Source organism: Hemiscyllium ocellatum, chromosome 7, assembly GCF_020745735.1.
Source record: "Hemiscyllium ocellatum isolate sHemOce1 chromosome 7, sHemOce1.pat.X.cur, whole genome shotgun sequence".
NCBI classification, from domain to species: domain Eukaryota; kingdom Metazoa; phylum Chordata; class Chondrichthyes; order Orectolobiformes; family Hemiscylliidae; genus Hemiscyllium; species Hemiscyllium ocellatum.
The window spans coordinates 17017698-17039887 of record NC_083407.1 but is presented as its reverse complement, the minus strand read 5'-3'; the positions used below and the strand labels follow the sequence as shown (position 1 = coordinate 17039887).

Sequence of the window (22190 nt, the reverse complement as noted above, 5' to 3'; positions counted from 1 at the left end):
GTGATTGGTGCCTTGATTGGTTCAATTTTTCAACATTTTTCTCTGCTTTCATCAACAACCAGGGTCAATTTTATGAGACAGCTATATTAACTCCACTTGACTGCATCCTGGCTTTCATTTTTCTGCGATACAATAAATTAGCTGAACTTGAACTTTTTTTTTGAAATTGGAATGTGTAGAAGAGCTAATCAGAGAAGTTGGCTTGAAGGAGCTACTGAACACAGCAGTGTGAGTAAGCTATATTAGCATATTGCAGGAATATCCAGGTTACTGAGAGAAGGCAGTTAAGTGATTTTTGGCTGCTAATGTCAATTCATTTGCACTACGTTGTCAGATTCACCCACATTATCTGTGTCGTTTTCAAGTTGTCAGCAACCATCTATTTCAAATAGATCCTACCCTTCAATCAAACGAATGACTCTTTTTGAAGAAGAATCACACCAGAGTCTAAATGTTGACAATGTTTCTGCCTCCGCAGATGCTGCCAGACCTGTTGAATTTCTTCAGTGTTCTCTGTGTTTTTGTCAAATTAAGCAGTCTCAGTTACAAGCGAGGAGGAGGTCACTGAAGAGCTCAGGAAACTCAGGGATGTCCATATTGTCACCCAGAGTTTGATGATTAAAATTGACATTGCTGGATAACTTCCAGCTCCCACAAGTGACTCAAACATCAAACACAAATACCCTAAATTGAGTTAGGCACCAGTGAGTGGTGTTGAATTATGCAAGCTGAGGTGAGAGATATCTGTTGGGGTGGGAACAGCAAAGGTAGTTCGCAATCATAACAGGAACTGCCATTGCCTTGCACAATGGATGAGACAAAGAAATCTGCATATGCTGGAATCCAAAGTAGACATGCAAGAGGCTGGAATGACAAAAAACTTCCAGCCTTCTACTTTGCACAATAGATGAGTCAGGCTGTTGAGAGCAACAACATCAGCACTCAATGCATTGGTGTCAAGTAGGGCTGAGTCTGATCTCTTAGTGAAACCTTTGCTGTTAACTGCTTTCATTTACAAAAGAAAATAACTGCATCACTCCTCAGTGAATGCAACAACAACACATTAATTTGTGCTACCCTGTTCAGGTTTTAGTGATTTCCCATTTGAAAACCTCATCCTCATCCTCTTTGATCCATTAACAACCTTGTCAAGGAGTTTAATTGGAGACAGCAGTTTTCTGGTTATCTCTTCTGACTGTCTTAGTGATAATTGTTTTGCCTTCCCGAGGCATCGGGATTCAGTGACGCCTTCCAGGCACACAATTTTCAATGTGTGCCCCCTCCTCCCCCTGAAAATGTAACTTCAGCTCAGAGTTTCAGCACCAAACCAGATCAGATTCAGTGAAGCACAGATCCAAATTCAATTTTGTCCACTCTGTCTTAGCATTACAGACTATTATTTAATCTTCTCTTAGAAGAGTGTGAAAATTTTTAGAAACAGAATCAGAAATTGTTGCAAAAATTCAGTGGGCCGGGCAGCATCTATTGAGAAAAAGCAGAGTTGGTGTTGTGGATCCATTGACCCTCAGAAGGTTCTGCCAGACAACAAGAATCATCCACTCCATTGGATCTTTGATGCTGTATCATTTAATATCGAGTCATAGAGATATACAGCAGAGAAACATCAGGTCCAACTTGTCCGTCCTAACCAGATATCCTAAACTGACCTTGTCGCATTTACCAGAACTTGGCCCATATCCCTCTAAACCGTTCCTATTCATATACCATCTAGATGTTTTTTGAATGTTGTAATTGTGCCAGCCTCCACCAATTCTTCTGGAAGTTCAGTCCATACATGCACCACCTTCTGTTAGAAACGTTGCCCATCAGGTCCCTTCTAAATCTTTCCCCTCTCACCTTAAACCTACGGCCGACTAGTTTTGGACTCCATTACCTTAGGGATAAGACCTTGCCGATATATCTTCTCCATGTTCCTCATGATTGTATAAACTTCTATAAGGTCATCCCTCAGCCTCCAACTCTCCATTAAAAAACAGCCCTAGCTTATTCATTCTCTCCCTAGCGGTCAAATCCTTCAACCCTGACAACATCTTCATAAATCTTTTCTGAGCCATTTCAAGTCACCCTTCCTATAGCACAGAATCCAGAATTGCACACAGTATTCCAAAAGTGGGACAAAGCTAATGTCCAGCACAGCTGAAACATGACCTCTCAATGCTCTAACCAATGAAGGAAAACTTACCAAATGCCTGCTTCACTGTCTACCTGTGATTCCACTTTTAAGGAGTTGCGAACCTGCATTCCAAGGTCTCTTTGTTCAGCAACATTCCCCAGGACCTTCCCATTAAGTGCATAAGTCCAGGTCTGATTTGCTTTTCCAAAATGCAGCACCTTTCATTTATCTGCGTGGGTTTTCTCCGGGTGCTCCGGTTTCCTCCCACAGTCCAAAGATGTGCGGGTCAGGTGAATTGGCCATGCTAAATTGCCCGTAGTGTTAGGTAAGGGGTATATGTAGGGGTATGGGTGGGTTGCGCTTCGGCGGGTCGGTGTGGACTTGTTGGGCCGAAGGGCCTGTTTCCACACTGTAAGTAATCTAATCTAAATTAAACTCCATCTGCGACTCCTCAGCCCAATGACCCTTCTGATCAAGCTTCCGTTCTACATGAGGTAACTTTCTTCGCTGTCCACTGCATCTCCAGTTTTGGTGTCATCTGTGAACTTACTAACCATACCTCCTATGTTCACATTCAAATCATTTATATAAGTAACAAAAAGTGGTGGACCCAGCACCGATCCCTGTCACACACTGCTAATCAAAGGATTCCACCACTACCCTCTGCCTTAATATATTTAAGGTTTTTGTTTTATTAGATTCCTGACAGTGTGGAAACAGACCCTTCGGCCTAACCAGTCCGCACCAACCCTCAGAAGAGTAACCCATCCAGACCCATTTCCATCTGACTAATACACCTAACACAATGGGCAATTTAGCATGGCCAATTCACCTGACCTGCACATGTTTGGACTGTGGGAGGAAACCGGAGCACCCGGAGGAAACCCACGCAGACACGGGGAGAATGGGCAAACTCCACACATAGTCGTCTCAGGCTAGAATTGAACCTGGGACCCTGGAGCTGTGAGGCAGCAGTGCTAATCACTGAGCCACCATTACGGGACAAATTTATGGTCTGTCATATAATTGAGAAATATCAGGATGGGTAAAAAGTAAAGTTGTGGGAGAAGACCTTTCATGGTCATATTAAAAGGTTGATCAAACTTAAAGAATAAGGTCTGCTTCTGCTCTTGTTTCTTATATTCAGTCACCTCTTGCCTTTTCAAGTTTCACTTCCAAGTGAATTATGAGCAGCTCTCATTTTACCCCATTCCCCCAACTCAGAATTGTGACTTCTCACACACATTGGAAGCAGATCCACTGCAATTGGCAAAATAGAAACACTACCATCCAAATTTGTGTTGATTATCTTTGAACCTGAGTCCAAGAGTGATAAAGTGGCAGTTGTAGGCACATAAGCCTCTTCCAGAAATCCCAGGTGGCACAGATGCCAGTCTTCAGTCAATTCTATTCATTCCGTGCAATATTTGACAACAGTTGGCATCCACGCATGAATTTGGAATATTTCCCAGGTGTGTCTTGTACATGAAAAACATGACAAATCCACCCTAGCCAATTGCCACCTCATTAGTCCACTCTCAACGATCACAACAGTGATGAGAAATTTCAATCAAGTGGCATTAGCTCAGCAGTAACCTGTTTGCTGATGCTCACTTTGATTCCTAGTGCATCCACTCAGCTGCTGAAATCATTGCAGCCTTGTTCAAATTAAATACACTCCAGAGATTGGGTGAGGGTGACTATTCTTGACATCATGGCAGCATTTGACCAAGTATGGTTTCATTTTTATTCTTAAGGTATAGGCACACCCACAATGTTGTTTGTCAGAGAAATCTTTTGGATGGCTGGCCAACTGCAGTGCCTGAGGATGTGTTCACCACCCAATTAAATTAGGTTATTGTTCTCTCAAGGCCAGAAGTTCTCCAACAATGATACATCAGCAGTCCCAGTGTGCAAAGCAGGAGCGGCCAGTGTAGGAAAGAAGGATAGTGGGAGCCCCGTGATGGAGGTGAACTCTGAAGACATCACTTTTGGAATTTCACCATGAAAAGAAAAGTTACCAATGTGTTTGCACATTTTCCTGGTTTCTGTGTGGGTCTCCCTGGGTGCTCTGAGTTCCTCTTACATCCTGCATAGACTCGGTGGATTGGCCATGCTAAATTGACCATAGTATCTCAAGAGATTAACCATGGGAAATGCAGAGTTGCAGGGCGAGGTCTGGGTGGGATGCTCTTTGGAGGGTCAGTGTGGATTCAATGGGCCAAATGGCCTGCTTCCACACTATAAACATTCTATGATTCTGTGATGGGCAAAGGGACATCCCTTCTAACTGAATACTGGCCAGCAGCTGTAATCATGGTGGATGGGCTCCTGCATGGGATCGGGTAATGGCATCCAACTTCCTTCAACTTGTCTTGGTCTTTCAGTGGGAAAATGCATGCTAGCTTTTGCTGAGGAGCCTTGACATAAAGCATTTTGGGTTTGAGCCAGGCTCATTGTAGGATAGTGTTGAGGAAAATTGGGCCCTTTGCCCCCATTCCTGCCTCTGCATGCATTAAAAAAAATCCTGCCCAATGTGTAGTAAACTCCCTTCCCACTTTCAGAAACTTCAATTCCACTTCATTCATTCCTTGCAATCACGGATCACACGACATGTTTCAGAATACTCTTACAACATATATAGACATGTTATTTCTGAAAGAAATGAATCATATTTGCATTTGACTCAATTAACACTGATTGTTTCCATTGCTCCTGTGTTTTGAACATTTACTCATTAAACTACACTACTTTGCATAGTTCTCTGCGTTCCTGACTGAATGTTAATCATTCATATTAACTAAATGAGTGCAAGCTGAATAACTTGTATATGTTGAAAATTGTTTATAAGCACACAAACCATTATGACTAATTGAAATATATCACCACACCACATTTGTGTGATGTAAGGAAAATCACTGGTTCTTTTTATCCATTTAAAGGTTTGAAATTTAATGATTGCCAAATGTTGCTTCACTAGGCAAGCATCATTAAATATAGATGCTGATTGTTAACAAAGATTGTTTGATTTCATGCAGAGTGATCAAAAGTGGGATATTGGCAAATTAGTGTGCAACTGTTGTGGGCGGTATATTATATGAGAAGTGCATTATAGATTGTGCAGCATCTAATAGTGGAAGGACAAAGCACCTGAATAAATTACAGGTGGCATTACAGTACATGGAGTCAATGAGAACTGGGAATAAGTAGAGTTTGAGTGTTATTTTAATTGGGGCAAGTATAAAGCTATGGACCCAATGTGTAAAAACTGATCTAAGTTCAAAATCTGGACTTTCTAAAAGACCATTCGATGCCTCAGACATCACTGATTACAACAAAAGGTTAAATTCAAAATCCACTGAGGGCAAGTGAGATGATGAGTGGTAAGTAGGGAAACATGCCAACTTCTGGTGTAAAAGGCGAATTACAAGGGGTCCAGCTCTCACCACATGGGTCAGTAGTTTGAATATGCCAATTCTCAGACACTCACATGTTTACCAGTAACAGAGCTGGCTTTCCTAGGAGTTGGAAGAAAGAATAGAATGAACTGATAACTGTCTTTTCTGCATGGTTTGTGGGCCAAAGGGAAGATGTGTGGTCCCTCTCACCAAACCCACCATTCGTTTCAGTTCCCAAGGATAACCTACCCAGATTTAATCTCTCCTACTCTCCCATGCCTCCAATCCCAATTGTTAATCACCTTCCCCAAACTAGAACAGGATAGAATAGAATAGAGTAGATGAACCTTTATTTTCACATGAGTGAAATGTTTGTAATATCACCTCTCAGCGTCATGTTGAGTACAGGGTACCTGCGTACAGATACTATTAATTTATTGGCTATTTTAAAAAAAGTTAGCATTGGGACCGAGTTTAAAATGTCCAGAATAACAATAGAAAGTGACCATAAGATCTAACATTCCACTTCCTCTCCAGCATGAATCCATGCCCACCGGCCACAGATCACTAGGCCACACAGCCTCCACATTTCAGCCTCCATCCAGGACTGGCTTGGCCATGCCTGTTCCATGGCTGCTCCGGCACTCAGCCCTTGCCCGCTCCACCGTATGACTCAACCCGCGCTCACTCCATCGTGGGACTCAGCATGTGCTCGCTCCCCAATGGGACTCAGCACGTGCTCGCACCCCCGTGGGACTCAGCACGTGCTCTCTCCCCCGTGGGACTCAGCCCGTGCTCGCTCCATCATGAGACTCAGCACGTGCTCGCACCCCCGTGGGACTCAGCCCGTGCTCGCTCCATCATGAGACTCAGCACGTGCTCGCTCCCCTGTGTGACTCAGCCCCTGCTCGCTCCATCATGAGACTCAGTCCGTGCTCGCTCCATCGTGGGACTCAGCCCATGCTCACTCTGCTATTGCCCTGACTTCCCCAAATCTTCCATCTCTTCAGTCGTATGATCCAAAGCTGTATCACTATCTTGCCCACTCCCCTATCTATCATCCCCACCCCCAGTTTTCACTTTCCCCTTGCTCCCTGAAGGTGGTGTACTGGCCTCCCAAACAATCTGACTGTCAACTGCAAAACGAAGAGGAAAAATAATTCAGCCCCTCTGCAAATTCTCTGGCCCCTCAAAACCTTTTCAGAATGCAGAAAACAAAGTTTCCACAGTAATCCAAACATGATCTAAGTTTCCACGCCAGATTAACATTCAGTTGCCATTCACATCCTTACTCAAAAAGGGAGATGTCATTCCATCTTTTGAGCTATCAGTCACATCATGGCTGATTTGTAACCAACTCCATTTTTGCTGGCTTTGATCTCTTTCCCTTGAAAATTTAATTTGTTTTAAATCAGTAAACACAGCCTTGTCACTGAGTATGTTTAAATTCAAGATTAATAGATTTCTAAAGCCAGTGATATCAAGGGATACAGAGATAATGTAGAAAAAAGGAGATTGAAATTGTTGATTATCCATGATCATATTGAATGGCAGATTAGGCTCAATTGGTTGACATCCCCTGACAGAATTAAAAACAAATTGTCATTTCAATCAATTATAGCAGTAATTACTGAAAATACTAAATGCATTGATCCGTGAGGTAGATGTTGCGACAGCAGTCTCTGTTTATGTGTATGTTGGTCTCCCAGAATCCATAGTTAGTTTCCATTAATATTGATGTACTTGTTTCAACATGTTTCTGTCAATTTGGCAGCATGGATGTGGCAATGTTTAATTCTTAGAACATAGAATATTGGAAAACAGTACAGGCCCTTTGGCCCATCATGCCTATGCTCAGCATGATGCCCTTCTAAACCTATTCCAGCTTCCTGCACATGGTCCATATCCCTCTATTCCCTGCCTGTTCATGTGTCTGTCTAAATGCCTCCTAAACATTGCTACCATATCTGCTTGCACCACCCCCCCGGCAGTGTGTTCCAGGTACCTACCACCTTCTGTGCAAAACTCTTCCCTCACATAATTCCTTTAAACTTTCCCCCTCTCACCTTAATCCATTGCCCCTGGTATTTGACATTTCCACTCTGCGACAATCCACATAATCCACGACTCTCATGATTTTATATACTTCTATCAGGTTGTTTCTCAGCCTCTGATAATGTTATGAAAACAATCCAAGTTTATCCAACCTTTCCTGATAGTAGTGCACTCCAATCTAGGCAACATCCTAGTAAACCTTTTTTGCAACTCTCCAAACCCTTCACATTCTTTCTATAGTTTGGCAACCAGAATTGCACATAATACCCCAAACGTGGACTAACTAAACTTTTATACAACTGCAGCAAAACTTGCAAACATTTATATTCAATGCCCTGACCATTGAAGGCAAGCCTGCCGTATGCCTTCTTTATCCACTTGTGTTGCCACTTTCAGGGAGCTACAGGCTTGAACCCCAAGATCCCTCTGTATGTCATTTCTCCGAAGGGTCCTGCCATTTACTGAATTGGTTATATTACCTTTATTGTGTTTGCAATTTTTCCTATTTTCTTTCCCGTATGCCAACAGCAATATCTCTGCCAAATGTGAAATTGTTACATTGATCTATTGGCAGGCTGTCGCAGGAAGAAGAGAAAGATGTGCAGAGTTGTCTTGCACCAAGGGAACATTGCTTCTCAGTTGTTGGTGACTGCTGCCAGTAATTGTGGCTTTGTTGAGGAATGAAGGGGAGCAGATTTCAGACTGGACGTCAGGGAATATAGGATCATCCATTGATAAAAGTCACATCAGTGAATAAATTAAGTGTCAGCTTTCACAAAACAAAATTGAGAATTTGCTACTAAAGTGAGGCAAAAACAATGTTACTTCTGATTTACTACTCAGCCACTGAAACTCAAGTGTCATTACATTAGGGGTGGAGCAGTGGCTCAGTGGTTAGCACTGCTGCCTCACTGTGCCAGGAACCCGGGTTTGATTCCACCCTTGAGCGACTGTCTGTGGGGAGTTCTCCCTGTGTCTGCATGGATTTCCTCTGGGTGCTCCGGTTTCCTCCCACAATCCAAAGATGTGCAGGTCAGGTGAATTGGCCATGTCAAATTGCCCATAATGTTAGGTGAATTAGTCAGGAGTAAATTTAGGGTAGGGAAGTGGGTCTGGGTGGGTTACTCATCGGAGTAGACTTGTTTTAACTTCAAATCTTTTTTGTTAGATTAGATTCCCTACAGAATGGAAACAGGGCCTTCAGCAGGACCTGTTTCCATACTGTAGGGAATCTAATCTAACAAAAAAGATTTGAAGTTAAAAATCACACAACACCAGGTTTTTGTCCAACAGGTTTAATTGGAAGCACACTAGCTGCAAAAGCTAGTGTGCTTCCAATTAAACCTGTTGGACTATAACCTGGTGTTGTGTGATCTTTAACTTTGTACACTCCAGTCCAACACCAGCATCTCCAAATCAAAAAGGATTTGGTTAGCAAAGCAGGAATAGGCTGTGAAATTGATTCCAAATCAGGTCTCAGCTTGGCACCACTGGTAAAAACAATGACTGCAGATGCTGGAAACCAGATTCTGGATCAGTGGTGCTGGAAGAGCACAGCCGTTCAGGCAGCATCCACTGCTCGTTGGATACTGCCTGAACTGCTGTGCTCTTGGCACCACTGGTGACATGTCTATTTATGAATCATAAGCTTATGGGTTCGTGTGGCACTCCTGCACTGCATTGGTGTTTTCATGTACTTGAGCAAGTCTTACGTTACTGTTGCATCAACTAATCCTTGGACTGACTGAAGACTGACTCAGGTGTTCAGTGCCGATCCGAGTACTAACCCTGCACTCCGAAATATTGCACACTGATCCCAATTTCTACTATCCATGTCTAATGTCTACAAAATAGAGAGAATGTTTGTTAAAGAACCAGATGGAAATTTGCCTTTGAGCAGACCGCTCAGCACCTTGGTCTCAAACTTGCTTCATAAAAAAGGACAAAATACACTTCTTAAAACCATATTATTTTCACAATATGTCTGTTGTTGTTCTGTCACTTGAGTCTTACCAGACCATAGGGGCTACTCTCTTATTAGAGAGAAGCAACTGGTGGTGATTTAACCTGAGGGCCACCAGACCTCAGGTGAGGGAAGAGGTTGAGACGGAGAGTCCTTCATGGTAATGGGAATTTGAACCCATGTTGTTGGCATCACATTGCTCTGTAAATTAACGATCCAGCCAACTGAGCTAAACCAACTACCCTACAATATGTCTAGCCAATGTTGGGTCAATTTTTAAGCTTGACAGCAACAAATTCCTAAACAGGCACCTAATACCTGTTTTAGTCATTTTAATATATTCATTGAGAAGTAGCAATTTAGATATAATACACTTGTGAAATAGACAGGCGAAGTATACAACCCCATGCAAGCAATGACATACAGAGGGATCTTGGGGTTCAAGCCTGTAGCTCCCTGAAAGTGGCAACACAAGTGCAAAAAGTGGTAAAGAAGGCATATGGCATTAATAGTTGAGAGTGGGTCCACTGATACTGGAGGGGTGAACTGACAGTTGACATTGAGTGTTTTGGTCTCAGAAGCTTGTCATTGCAGCATCCACCTCTTGAGCTGCAGTGTTGGGAAACTCATCCACTGGGCTTTCACCCATCATTCTTGGTCCGGCTTTTATTGGAATAGGGATCCTGCTGAATGAGGACTTCCTCCCCTGTCTCTAGGTGCTCATTTATTAGCTTTATTGCGAGACACTGGAAGTAAATCTGATATTGGATATATGAACCGCTCCATAATTCTGTTGGTTGAGGCATTCAAGAGGGTGTTAGGAGATTATTTGGAGAGATAATGTGTGCAGGGATTGGGGAAAAGTCAGGCCTCAAGTAACAGAATTAGTGCTGGTATGATTAGCTGATTGTATTGTAACAATTCTGTGGTTCTAACCAATGAATGCACGACAGTGTCCAACATGCCCAGGATGGTCACTTCCCTCCACTACACATTATCTAACTTGCGGTTAGCTTTTCAGTTTCCATCATGCTGAAAGGTCACTTCTTTACACAAATAAGAGGGGACACAAGGTGCCATCTTACTGACTGAGGAATACCAAGATGGAATTCTCAACCCAGAGTCTCTGACATGTCTAGGGTGTGGCTGTATGTGCTTCCAAAGAGAGGAAGTAATCACTTGATTTTTTTTTCTTCTTTGCTGCATTTACCAATGAGTAGGACTGTCAGATTTGAAACTAGTATTCAGGGATTAAATTGAAAAGAGACTCAGGTATTCAATGATACCTAATATTGTTGTGGACCAGACCAAACCCCCTCAAAATATTTCAGAAAGAGAGTCTAGACCCAAACTTTTTTTTTATTTTAAAGTTAAAGTAAGGCGTTGTGTGCTGGATGAAATTTGATTGGCCAAACTACTTGGCGTTAAGCAAAAGGCACTTTACACTCCAGTTAAAATACAGACAAAATAAAAACAATAAAAGAATAGGCTGTGCAGAGACTGCAGTATGTTATGCCTAACCATGCTATTAAGTTCTTCTGCACTTAGTTTAAAAATGAGACCAGTTATTAAAGGTCCTATTTCTTCCATGTAGAATTCAACATTGCAAAGTAAATGTTGAGCTCTACTTTCAAAATGCATTTTTGAATTCTCATTCTTGTGTTCAAACCTTTCAATTTTTTTTAATGCTTCTCCAGTCTATGTTTCTTATGTTTACCACTGGCAACCTATGTGCCATTAGCTTCTGAGACCTCAAGCTCTCACCTTACATTTTGTCTCCACCTCTATTACTCTCTCCTCTTCTCAGATGTGTTATAAAATCTACCTGTTAGAGTAAGCTTTTAAGCACTCATCATAATAATTTAGTGCATGATTCAGTGTGAAAAAGGTTGCTGTGAAACATCTTATGCTGTTTTTATTTCTGTGCTAGATGTTCTAACAGAGTGCAAGTTGTTGATGCTGTCTTATATAACCAAGACAGCAAAGTACAAGTTCAACAAGGTCACGGTTACACTGCACAGTGCTCTGGTTGGAACTATTCCTCGATTGGGTCCCATTGTTTTCCGGGAGAAGGTGAGGACTGCAGATGCTGGAGAGTCAGAGTCGAAAAGTGTAGCGCTGGAAAAGCACAGCGTGTCAGGCAGCATCCGAGGAGCAGGAAAGTCAATGTTTTCCTTCAGACGCAGAGAAATTAAAGCACTCAAAGCACTGTGATCAGTGGTGTTCCACAGGTATCAGTGCTCGGGCCATTGCTTTTTGTAGTTTATATACATGACTTGGATGTGAACATTGGAGGAATGGTTAGTAATTTTGCAGCTGACACCAAAATTGGAAATGCATTGAACAGTGAAGAAGGTTTCCTCAGAATACAATATGATCAGATGGGTCGATGGTCCGAGGAGTGTACATTGAGTTTAATTTAGTTAAATGTGAGGTGTTTTGGTAGGGCAAATCAGGGTAGGACTTACACACTTAATGGTAAGATCCTGAGGACTGTTACTGAGCAAAGAGACCTTGGGGTGCAGGTTCATAGTTCCATGAAGGTGAAGTTAGAGTTAGTCATGGTAGTGAAGAAGGCATTTGGTACACTTGCTGTTCTTGGTCAGTGCATTGAATGTAGGAGTTGGGATGTCGTGTTGCAGCTGTGTAGAACGTTGGTGAGACCATTTTTGGAATATTGCATTCAATTCTAGTCTCCATGCCATAGGAAGGACATTGTTAAAATTGAAAGGGTGTAGAAAAGATTTACAAAGATGTTGGCAGGGTTGGAGTGTTTGAGCTCAAAGGATAGGCTAAATACACTATGGCTATTTTCCTTAGAGTGTCAGAGGCTGAGAGATGACCTTATAGAGGTTTATAAAATCATGAGGGGCATGGATAGAATGAATACTCAAGGTCTTTTTCTAGCCACAGTTGGGGAGTCCAAAACTAGAGGGGCATAGGTTTAAGTTGAGAGGGAAAAGGGATCTAAGGGGTAACCTTTTTCACTGAGAAGGTGGTGCGTGTGTGAAATGAACTGCTAGAGGAAGTGGTGGAGGCTGGTGCAATTGCAACATTTAAAAGGTATTTGGATGTTATATGAATACGAAGGGTTTGGAGAGATTTGACCAAATGCCGGCAAATAGGACTAGATGATCTGGTTGGCATGGATGAGTTGGACTGAAGGGACTGTTTCTATGCTGTATAACTCTATGATTGTTCAGACAGAAGAATCATAGGCTCATTGTTAACATCAGAGGATGAGGTATGGGGCCTCGATTCGACTCACTCCTTTTTCTCACACTCTCCAACTCTGACCCTGTCATTAGCATCAACCCTGCCACTTCCCAGCTGCTTTCAGTTCAGATGAAGGGTCACTGGACTCGAAATGGTTGCTGATTTTCTCTCCAGCGATGTTGCTGAGTTTTACCAGCACTTTCTGTTTTTGTTTCAGACCTCCAGCATCCACAGTTCTTTGTTATCTTTAAGAGTTATATTACTTGCTGCTCAGATTTACTGGAAACACAGTATTTGACAATGACCATCTGCTGGGTATATTGGGAGCTGAGGATGTAGCTTGACTCTGGAGAACCTGTGTCTTGCTTCTGCTAGCCCTGGTGAATATGGCCTGTTTCTGTGGCTATACAGCTTACATTGTCCAGTCAAGGGTGGCTACTCCAACCCTGGACCTGGTTTAACACCAAAAATCTTGAAGTGCATATCAAAAGACTACCTAAACTTTCTACACCATAAGAATTTGACAGCAAGAGATACCCTGTGCTTCAGAGAACCAGATCTTGCTATTCAGACACCTTGAAGTGGATTACTTTTGCAATGAAAGAGCATTGCATCCTTGATAAAGCTTTTTAGCTTTATTGAGTGAACATATTAATAAGCAGTTTTTGGATAATCTCCAATTCCAGTCCATCCATCATTTTTCTTTCACTCTTTTTTACATGTTTGATCTGACACTTCCTTTTGCTAATCTGACAAAGAAATGAATTTAATTAATTCAGTTCCAACCACTCAGTTGTCTTATGTTAAAGCCTTTCTCAACCCCTTCAGCATTGTGCTACTTTCCCAGACAGTCAAAATCATGGAATCATGTGCAGGTTAGGTTGATTGGCCATGCTAAATTACCAGTGGTGTCCAGAGATGTGCAGACTGGGTAGATTAGTCAAGGGAAATGCAGGGTTACAGGGATAGATGGGAGGGGTGGATTTGGGTGGGAAGCTTTTCAGAGGGTTGGTGTGGACTCGATTGGCCGAATGGCCTGCTTCCACACTGTAGGGATTGTATGATTCTGATCACTTTTGACTGATTAAATGTGCTTCCCATGAAGGTTAATGATAATCTTTGTTCCTCCTATTACCAAGTCTCAATTTATTTTCCTACCATTTGCTTTTTTACCTTCTTAAAGTGGTACACCCCAGCAGTCACCTTTGTCTCTGGTTTACTGTTCCTTGACTTTCTGTGGTCTCATTTGATCGCTCTTCTCCAAGTGTTGTCAGCTTGTATGAGGGGGCATAACTACCAATTGAGGGGTGATAGCTTTGAGACTGATGTCAGAGGCAAGTTCTTTATGCAGAGAGTGGTAAGCGTGTGGAATGCCCTATCTGCTAAGGTAGTCAACTCAGCCACATTAGGGAGATTTAAACAATCCTTAGATAAGCTCATGGATGATTTTGGGAAAGTGTAGGGGGACAAGCTGAGAATAGTCCACAGGTCGGTGCAACATTGAGGGTCGAAAAGCCTGTTCTGCGCTGTATTGTTCTATATTCTTTGTAAGTGTTAACATTTTTCATTTTTGACTCTTTGCAAATGTTTTAATATTTTTTATCCTTCTAACTTGCAATTTATTTCTTTTTACATCTGCTTTTAAAATTTTATTTTAAAATATGTTAAAGAATCAAGGATTCCAATCCTTGCGACTAGAATCTCTTTACATCAATCTTGTTTTTATGATGTGGGAGACAAATGCAGACTTCTGCACCATTCCACCTCTGTGCTCTCTCCATGTTTAGTGATATTAATGCCAATCTTTAATAGTATTCTCAATCATTTTTCACCAATGATGGTGTATGGGCATACAGGCAGATGTATATCTAAGTGTTAACTCTCTGGAGGGTTTTGTACTATTGTGAGGCCACTAGTGAGATTTGCTGACAGTGTCCTCACTCAATTTGGAGTTGGAAGTCTGGTGAATCAACCTTAGGTGAATCACAAAGTCATGGGTTCAAAGTTCAAAGCTGGCTTTACTAAGGGGGACCCTGTTGGAGGTACCATCTTTCAGATGACACTTGACAAAAAAGGCTGCCTAAACTCTGAGTAGATGTGGAGGTTCTCATGGAGTGACTTTGAAGACAACCAGGACAAAGCTATCACCAGTGTTCCTGTTAATATTTCTTCCTCAATCATTTTTTTATAAAATTCAGTTTTTAGTACTGTTTGTGGGAGCTTCCTATGTGCAAATTGGTTGACTTGTTTCCGAGGGGTTTCAAAATGGGGTTGTGAGAAATGCAGTCAAGAGTGTGGTGCTGGAAAAGCACAGCAGGTCAAGCAGCATCCGAGGAACAGGAGAATCAACGTTTCAGGCATCAGCCTGTCATCGGGATACTGTGTGACCTGTTGGGCTTTTCCAACACCACACTCTCGACTCTGATCTCCAGCATCTGCAGTCTTCAATTTCTCCTCCTTGTGAGAAATGTATTTTTACTAAATCATTATTGTGGCACTCAGCTTTTAAGCCATGGCTGTGAAGTTGTCAATGTGATGAGGAGTTCTGACAGATTCCCTACTGGAGGGTGCTGAATTGACAAACTTGGCTTCCTATCAACATTCAAGGCTACAATAGCAGGAAAGAAGACTGTCAATGTTTCTGTCAATATTGTAGAATCACCGAAGAGTCCTGGGAGTGGGAGTGGCAGCACTGAACTCTCTCCCAATGTCTCTGAGGAAAGGAAATGTGCAACTGGGATGGGGTGGGCAGCAATGGTGGGGCAAGTAAGGCTTCCTTGTATTGAGACTAAAGTAATGATGTGTCAGGGTTTGCCTGACATAGAGGATTGGGGTTGACCTGGTGGGTGTATTGGAGGTAGCTCCCGTTCCTTGTAAGACCATCCGATGTAGAGCAGAAGTAGATAATTCAGCCCATTAAGTCTGCTCTGCCATCCAATGAGTTCATGGCTTACAATCCCCAAGTTCACTTTCCTGCCTATTCCCATAAAGCTTGGTTCCCTCACTGATTGAAAATCCATCTGTCTCACCTGAGTATATAGTTAATCACATAGCCTACTGCAGTAAAGAATTCATTGGACAGCAGGTTTGCAATGCAGAGTGAGGCCAATAGTGTGGGTTGAATTTCTACACTGGCTGAGGTTACCACGTAGGATTCTCCTTCTCAACCTCTCCCCTTGCCTGCAGTATGGTGACCATTATATTAAACCATCACCAGTCTGCTCTTTCTCTAATGAGGAAGCAGCCCTATAGTCTACTAAGACTATGGCAACTTTACCTTTATCCTTTCAGAAAATAAATTCTTCATCTCTGTCTTGACTGAGCACCATGTTGCTCTGTGATTATGCCTTCTCCGCAACCATCTGATGAAAGAGCAGCACTCTGAAAGCTAGTGCTTCCAAATAAACCTGTTGGACTATAACCTGGCGTTGTGTGATTTTTAACTTTATACACCCCAGTCCAACACCTCTAAATCATAGAATCAACCCAGTGAACATTGTCTCCAATGCCAATATATCTTGCCTGAGATAAGGACCTCAAAGCTTCAAACAGTGCTGGAAAGACACAAACTTTCTATTGAATGTGTTCATTTCTCATCAACTGTCAGCTTTCCCAAAACCTTGCAAATATGACATCAAAAGTCAAACCTACAATTCCAGATGAATCTGTGGCTACTGGCCACAGTAAGAGACATAAATGGCCAGGTTTCGGTAGGTTGTTCATTCACCTATCCAACCTTTAATATGCTTGGAAGAGACCCCACCCTACCTCTGTTTTGGGACCTTAAATTTCACCAATGTGCCTTAGTATCTGATCAAATAGAGAGCTCTGTATTACTCATCTATCCCCTGGAAGGATAGTGCTTCCTTGTTAACCAGGCATTTTATTTTTCTAGGTGATGATCTAAATGATGGACTGTGGCATTCTATTAATTTGAATGCCAGAAGGAATCGAGTTAGCATCATTTTGGACAACAATGCAGCCTCAACCTTTCATTCAACCATACAGATGCAGATCTACTCTGGAAGCAGATATTATTTTGGAGGTAAGTGCTTATTCATTTATTGTATCTTTTCACATGTAACCTTTCTAAGTTAATTTACTTTTAACATGTCCTATTTCTCTATTCTTGTTTCTAGTACTCAGAATACTTGATTAGAATATGAACCTTATCTCTTTGTAATTGACAGTGGAAACTTATACATGGATATTCAAAAATAAACCTGTTCTCAACCAGTGTAGATAACTGTGCAGTAAACATGTAAGCTTCCTTTATGTAACTTGACAGGTACAGTGTGTAACTGATATACTTATGAAGTGCGTATATCTTGCGGCATGGTGGCTCAGTGGTCAACACTGCTGCCTCATAGCACCAGGGACCCAGGTTCGATTCCTGTCTTGGAGCAACTATCTGTGTGGAGTTTGCACACTTTCCCCATGTCTGCGTGGGTTTCCTCCGGGTGCACCAGTTTCCTCCCATAGTCCAAAGATGTGCAGGTCAGGTCAATTGGCCAAGCTAAATTGCCTATATTGTAAGGTGCATTAGTCAGGGGTAAATGTAGGGTAGGGGTTTGGGTCTGGGTAGGTTACTGTTTGGAGAGTTGATGTGGATTGGTTGGGCTGAGGTGCCTGCTTCCATATTGTAGGGAATCTAATCTTCAAGTGTAATCAGACAATTTATTCATGTAAATATTTGAAAAGAATTGTATTCAGCTGGTGGGGAAAATCTCCACTCAGTAACTTACTGTTCTACCTTTAATTGCATCCAAGACACAATGGTTTGAATGTACTCCTTCTGTACTGTAAAATTCTACAATGCTAAATCCAATGGGAAATGAGAAACTAATAAAAATGGGTGTAGACATTTGGAGGACTTTGGCAAGCGATGATATATGGGCTATTCCATCCCATTAGTCTTTTCTGCTCTACAGTTAGAATTTGTCTACTCTGTTTATCAACCCCTTATAACAGTGTCTCTTCTGTAACTCTTCGTTACCTTGCCTGACAAAAATCTTGAGGAGCAGGGATAAGAATCCTTGACCAAGTACTCATTGTTAGGGCAAGCAGAATTCCTTGCTGCTGAAAGTAACTACCTCTTTGTTTTCTACTCCTTTCCCACCCAGTAGCTGAATTAAACAGATATTTTGCATCTTGTCTTCATGCTGTGGATGAAGGGCACGAAATGAGGGTACATCATGAGGCGAAAAGGAAGGAGGGCCTTAAATCAATGACATTCATAAGGGAACATGCACAGATGGGATTATTTGAATTAAATCTCCAACTCCTAGGACACTTGACTTTTGGGTTTGAAAATAAATGATTGCTGAGATATTGCACAATGAATTCTAATTTTCCAAAATTTCTGAGAATCTGGAAAATCCTATCAGATCAGAACACTTTCTCCATTTAAGAGCAACAGGAAATATAAAGCTATGGATCAGTTAGCTTAATGTTTGTCACAGGGATAACACTAGAACCTATGATTTAAAAGGTTACAGCGAGGTGCTGAGAAAATCTCAATAACATCAGGAAGCATCAGTGTGGTTTCATGCAAGAGAAATCCTGTTTGATTCATTTATTACAGTCATTTAGCAAGCAGCATGCATCGAGGGAAACCTATGGGTCTGGTTAGATTTCCTGGAGAAAGTTTCCATGACAAACTTTACTGTAAGAATTAAGAGCTCAGTTGTCAGGGCAATGTATTAGCACAGACTGAAGATTGATTGAAGAGTGGGCAGGAATGGGTGATCTTTAGCTTGACAAGATATAACAAGTGATGAGATATACAAATCACTGGCAAGGGTTCAAATATTTACAAATTGCATTTGTGACTTCAATGATGGGACCAAATGTACAGCTGTTTAATTTGTGGATTATGCAAAGATAGTTCCGAAAGTAAATTGTGAGGATGACATAGGAGTTTGCAAATGATCTAATAGGTTAAGTCAGTCAGCCAGCAAGAATTTTGTAGATGAAATGTGGAAAATGTAGGTTTGTCAACTTTTACGAAATAATTTGAAAAGCATGCTTATTTATTTATTTTTTCTTATCTATTCATGCTAAGCTAGCACTTTTTTGTCAATCTCTGTTTGTTCTTGGAAAGGTGGCGATGAGCTGTCATCTTAAACTGCTGCAGTCAGTGAAATGGAGGAACATCATTAGTGCTCTTAAGAAAGGAGTTCCAGTGTTTTGACTCAGTGATTTTTCCACATCAGGCTGGTGTGTGGCTCAGAGGGGTACATGAATGGTGTTCACACATCCTTATTCTTTTGGATGGTGGATATCGTTGGTTTAAATGATAGTGTTGAATGAGCTGAGGTAAATTGTTGTAGTCTATCTTGTAGACAGAAAACATTTGTACCGATGTGCATGAGTGGCAGAAGAAGTGAATGAGGAAGGTGGTTATTGGGGTCCCAGTGAGACAGGCTGCTTTGTCCAGATGATGTGAAGTCTCCTGAGTGTTGTTGGAGTTCCACTCATCTAGATAAGTGGAGAGGATTCCGTAACGCTCCTGACTTGTGCCTTACCTGTGAAGGACAGGCTAGTGAGGAGATGAGTTACTCACAGCAGAATTCCCTGTCTCTGATTTGCTGTTGGAACCACATATGGCAGACTTAATTGAGCCGAGGTTATGGTTTAAATGGGGAAAGATTGCAGAACTCTGAGATAGAAAGGGCTTTGGGTGTCCTAACACATAAATCACAAGAAGATGATATGCTGGTACTTGGCAGGGCAGATGCTGAAAGGATGGCTGTCCTCATGAGAGACACTAGAAGCAAGAGCTACGATTGAAATTAAGGGCTGTCCTGTTTACGATGAAGGTGAGGAGAAATGGTTTCTGTCGGATTGTCTTGAGTCTGTGAAATTCTCTTTCTCAGAATACAGTGGAGGTCTGATCCTTGAATAGTTTCAAAACAGAAGTGAATAGATTATTGATTAACAAGAGATTCAATGGGTATCAGGAGAGCTGTGAAATGGAGGAGAGGTCACAATCAGATCAACCATGAATTTGAATTGTGGAGCAGGCTTGAGGTGCTGAATGGGCTCCTCTTGTTCCTAGTTCTCACATTCACATTAATAGTGAAGATTGGTATGATGGGCAGTGCAGACCTTGGGATTACTGTCCATTCTGAAGCCAGACAGAAGATGTGTGTTAAGTGGTTTGTGTCTGGAATGCACTGCCCTGAGATATGGTGGAGGCAGGATCAAGTAAGATATGCAAATAGTCATTGGATGATTATTTCGGTTGAAATAATGAGCAGGGGAAAGGGGAATAAACCAAGACAATAGCTCTAATGCTCATATGGAGAGCTGGCAGAGATACGATGGGCCAAAAGGTCTTTTATTTGCCATAAAATTGAGATAACTCAGTGAAGTGGCTTGTTCAACAATAGAGGCTATTACAGACAGGATTAATCTTTTACTAATCATGAGTAGGCATCGTGTTATCATGACCGTAACCTGAAATGAATGCTTCATATGTAATTTGTTGCTTTAAAAATGGATTCTTTCCACCAAGCAAATTAGGTCAATTATTAATGCAAAATGAATATAAAAGGATGTGAAACTTCTAATTGTTAGAGTGAAACTAAAGCAGTGTTTCTGGACTGCAAGATGGTTACTTGGATGAATTTTGATGGAGTCAATGCTGTCACATTGAAGTGAGATTCAGCTTATTGTGATCCCAGCTAATGGTGACACTGGACAAGTCAGATCCCAGAATGAAACCTGGCTTGATAGATCGTATATTTACCTTTTATTGGTAAATTGGCGAACTTGGTGGTTAGTCATTGTATCATTAGAACATGAACTTATTACAAAAAAGAATAATTAAACAGTGTGTAAAAAATGAGGTCTGCAGATGCTGGAGATCACAGCTGAAAATGTGTTGCTGGTCAAAGCACAGCAGGCCAGGCAGCATCTCAGGAATAGAGAATTCGACGTTTCGAGCATAAGCCCTTCATCAGGAATGAGAGAGAGTAGCCAAGCAGGCTAAGATAAAAGGTAGGGAGGAGGGACTTGGGGGAGGGGCAATGGAGGTGGGATAGGTGGAAGGAGGTCAAGGTGAGGGTGATAGGCCGGAGTGGGGTGGGGGCGGAGAGGTCAGGAAGAAGATTGCAGGTTAGGAGGGCGGTGCTGAGTTGAGGGAACCGACTGAGACAAGGTGGGGGGAGGGGAAATGAGGAAACTGGAGAAATCTGAATTCATACCTTGTGGTTGGAGGGTTCCCAGGCGGAAGATGAGGCGCTCCTCCTCCAGCCGTCGTGTTGTTATGTTTTGCCGGTGGAGGAGTCCAAGGACCTGCATGTCCTCGGTGGAGTGGGAGGGAGAGTTAAAGTATTGAGCCACGGGGTGATTGGGTTGGTTGGTCCGGGCGTCCCTGAGGTGTTCTCTGAAGCATTCCGCAAGTAAGCGGCCTGTCTCCCCAATATAGAGGAGGCCACATCGGGTGCAGCGGATGCAATAGATGATGTGTGTGGAGGTACAGGTGAACTTGTGGCGGATATGGAAGGATCCCTTGGGGCCTTGGAGGGAAGTGAGTGTGGAGGTGTGGGCGCAAGTTTTACATTTCCTGCGGTTGCAGGGGAAGGTGCCGGGGGTGGAGGTTGGGTTGGTAGGGGGTGTGGATCTGACGAGGGAGTCACGAAGGGAGTGGTCCTTGCGGAACGCTGATAGGGGAGGGGAGGGAAATATATCCTTGGTGGTGGGGTCCGTTTGGAGGTGGCGGAAATGACGGCAGATGATACGTTGTATGCGGAGGTTGGTGGGGTGGTAGGTGAGAACCAGTGGGGTTCTGTCTTGGTGGCGGTTGGAGGAGCGGGGCTCAAGGGCGGAGGAGCGGGAAGTGGAGGAGATGCGGTAGAGGGCATCGTCGATCACGTCTGGGGGGAATCTGCGGTCCTTGACGAAGGAGGCCATCTGGGCTGTGCGGTGTTGGAACTGGTCCTCCTGGGAGCAGATGCGGCGGAGACGAAGGAATTGGGAATATGGGATGGCGTTTTTGCAGGGGGCAGGGTGGGAGGAGGTGTAGTCCAGGTAGCTGTGGGAGTCAGTCGGTTTATAATAGATGTCTGTGTTGAGTCGGTCGCCCGAGGTAGAGATGGAAAGGTCTAGGAAGGGGAGGGAGGAGTCTGAGACAGTCCAGGTGACCCAGTTTCCTCATTTCCCCTCCCCCCACCTTGTCTCAGTCGGTTCCCTCAACTCAGCACCGCCCTCCTAACCTGCAATCTTCTTCCTGACCTCTCCGCCCCCACCCCACTCCGGCCTATCACCCTCACCTTGACCTCCTTCCACCAATCCCACCTCCATTGCCCCTCCCCCAAGTCCCTCCTCCCTACCTTTTATCTTAGCCTGCTTGGCTACTCTCTCTCATTCCTGATGAAGGGCTTATGCTCGAAACGTCGAATTCTCTATTCCTGAGATG

The 22190-nt window shown here is 42.7% G+C and overlaps 1 protein-coding gene across 1 annotated transcript in view; it reads left to right on the top strand.

Moving 5' to 3' along the window:
• LOC132817324 (contactin-associated protein-like 5) overlaps window positions 1-22190 on the top strand; it is a 1293865-nt gene that overhangs the window by 658871 nt on the left and 612804 nt on the right. The window contains exon 9 of the mRNA XM_060827734.1: window positions 16662-16811. Within this exon, the coding sequence (XP_060683717.1) occupies window positions 16662-16811 (150 nt within the window). The remainder of the gene's footprint in view (window positions 1-16661; window positions 16812-22190) is intronic.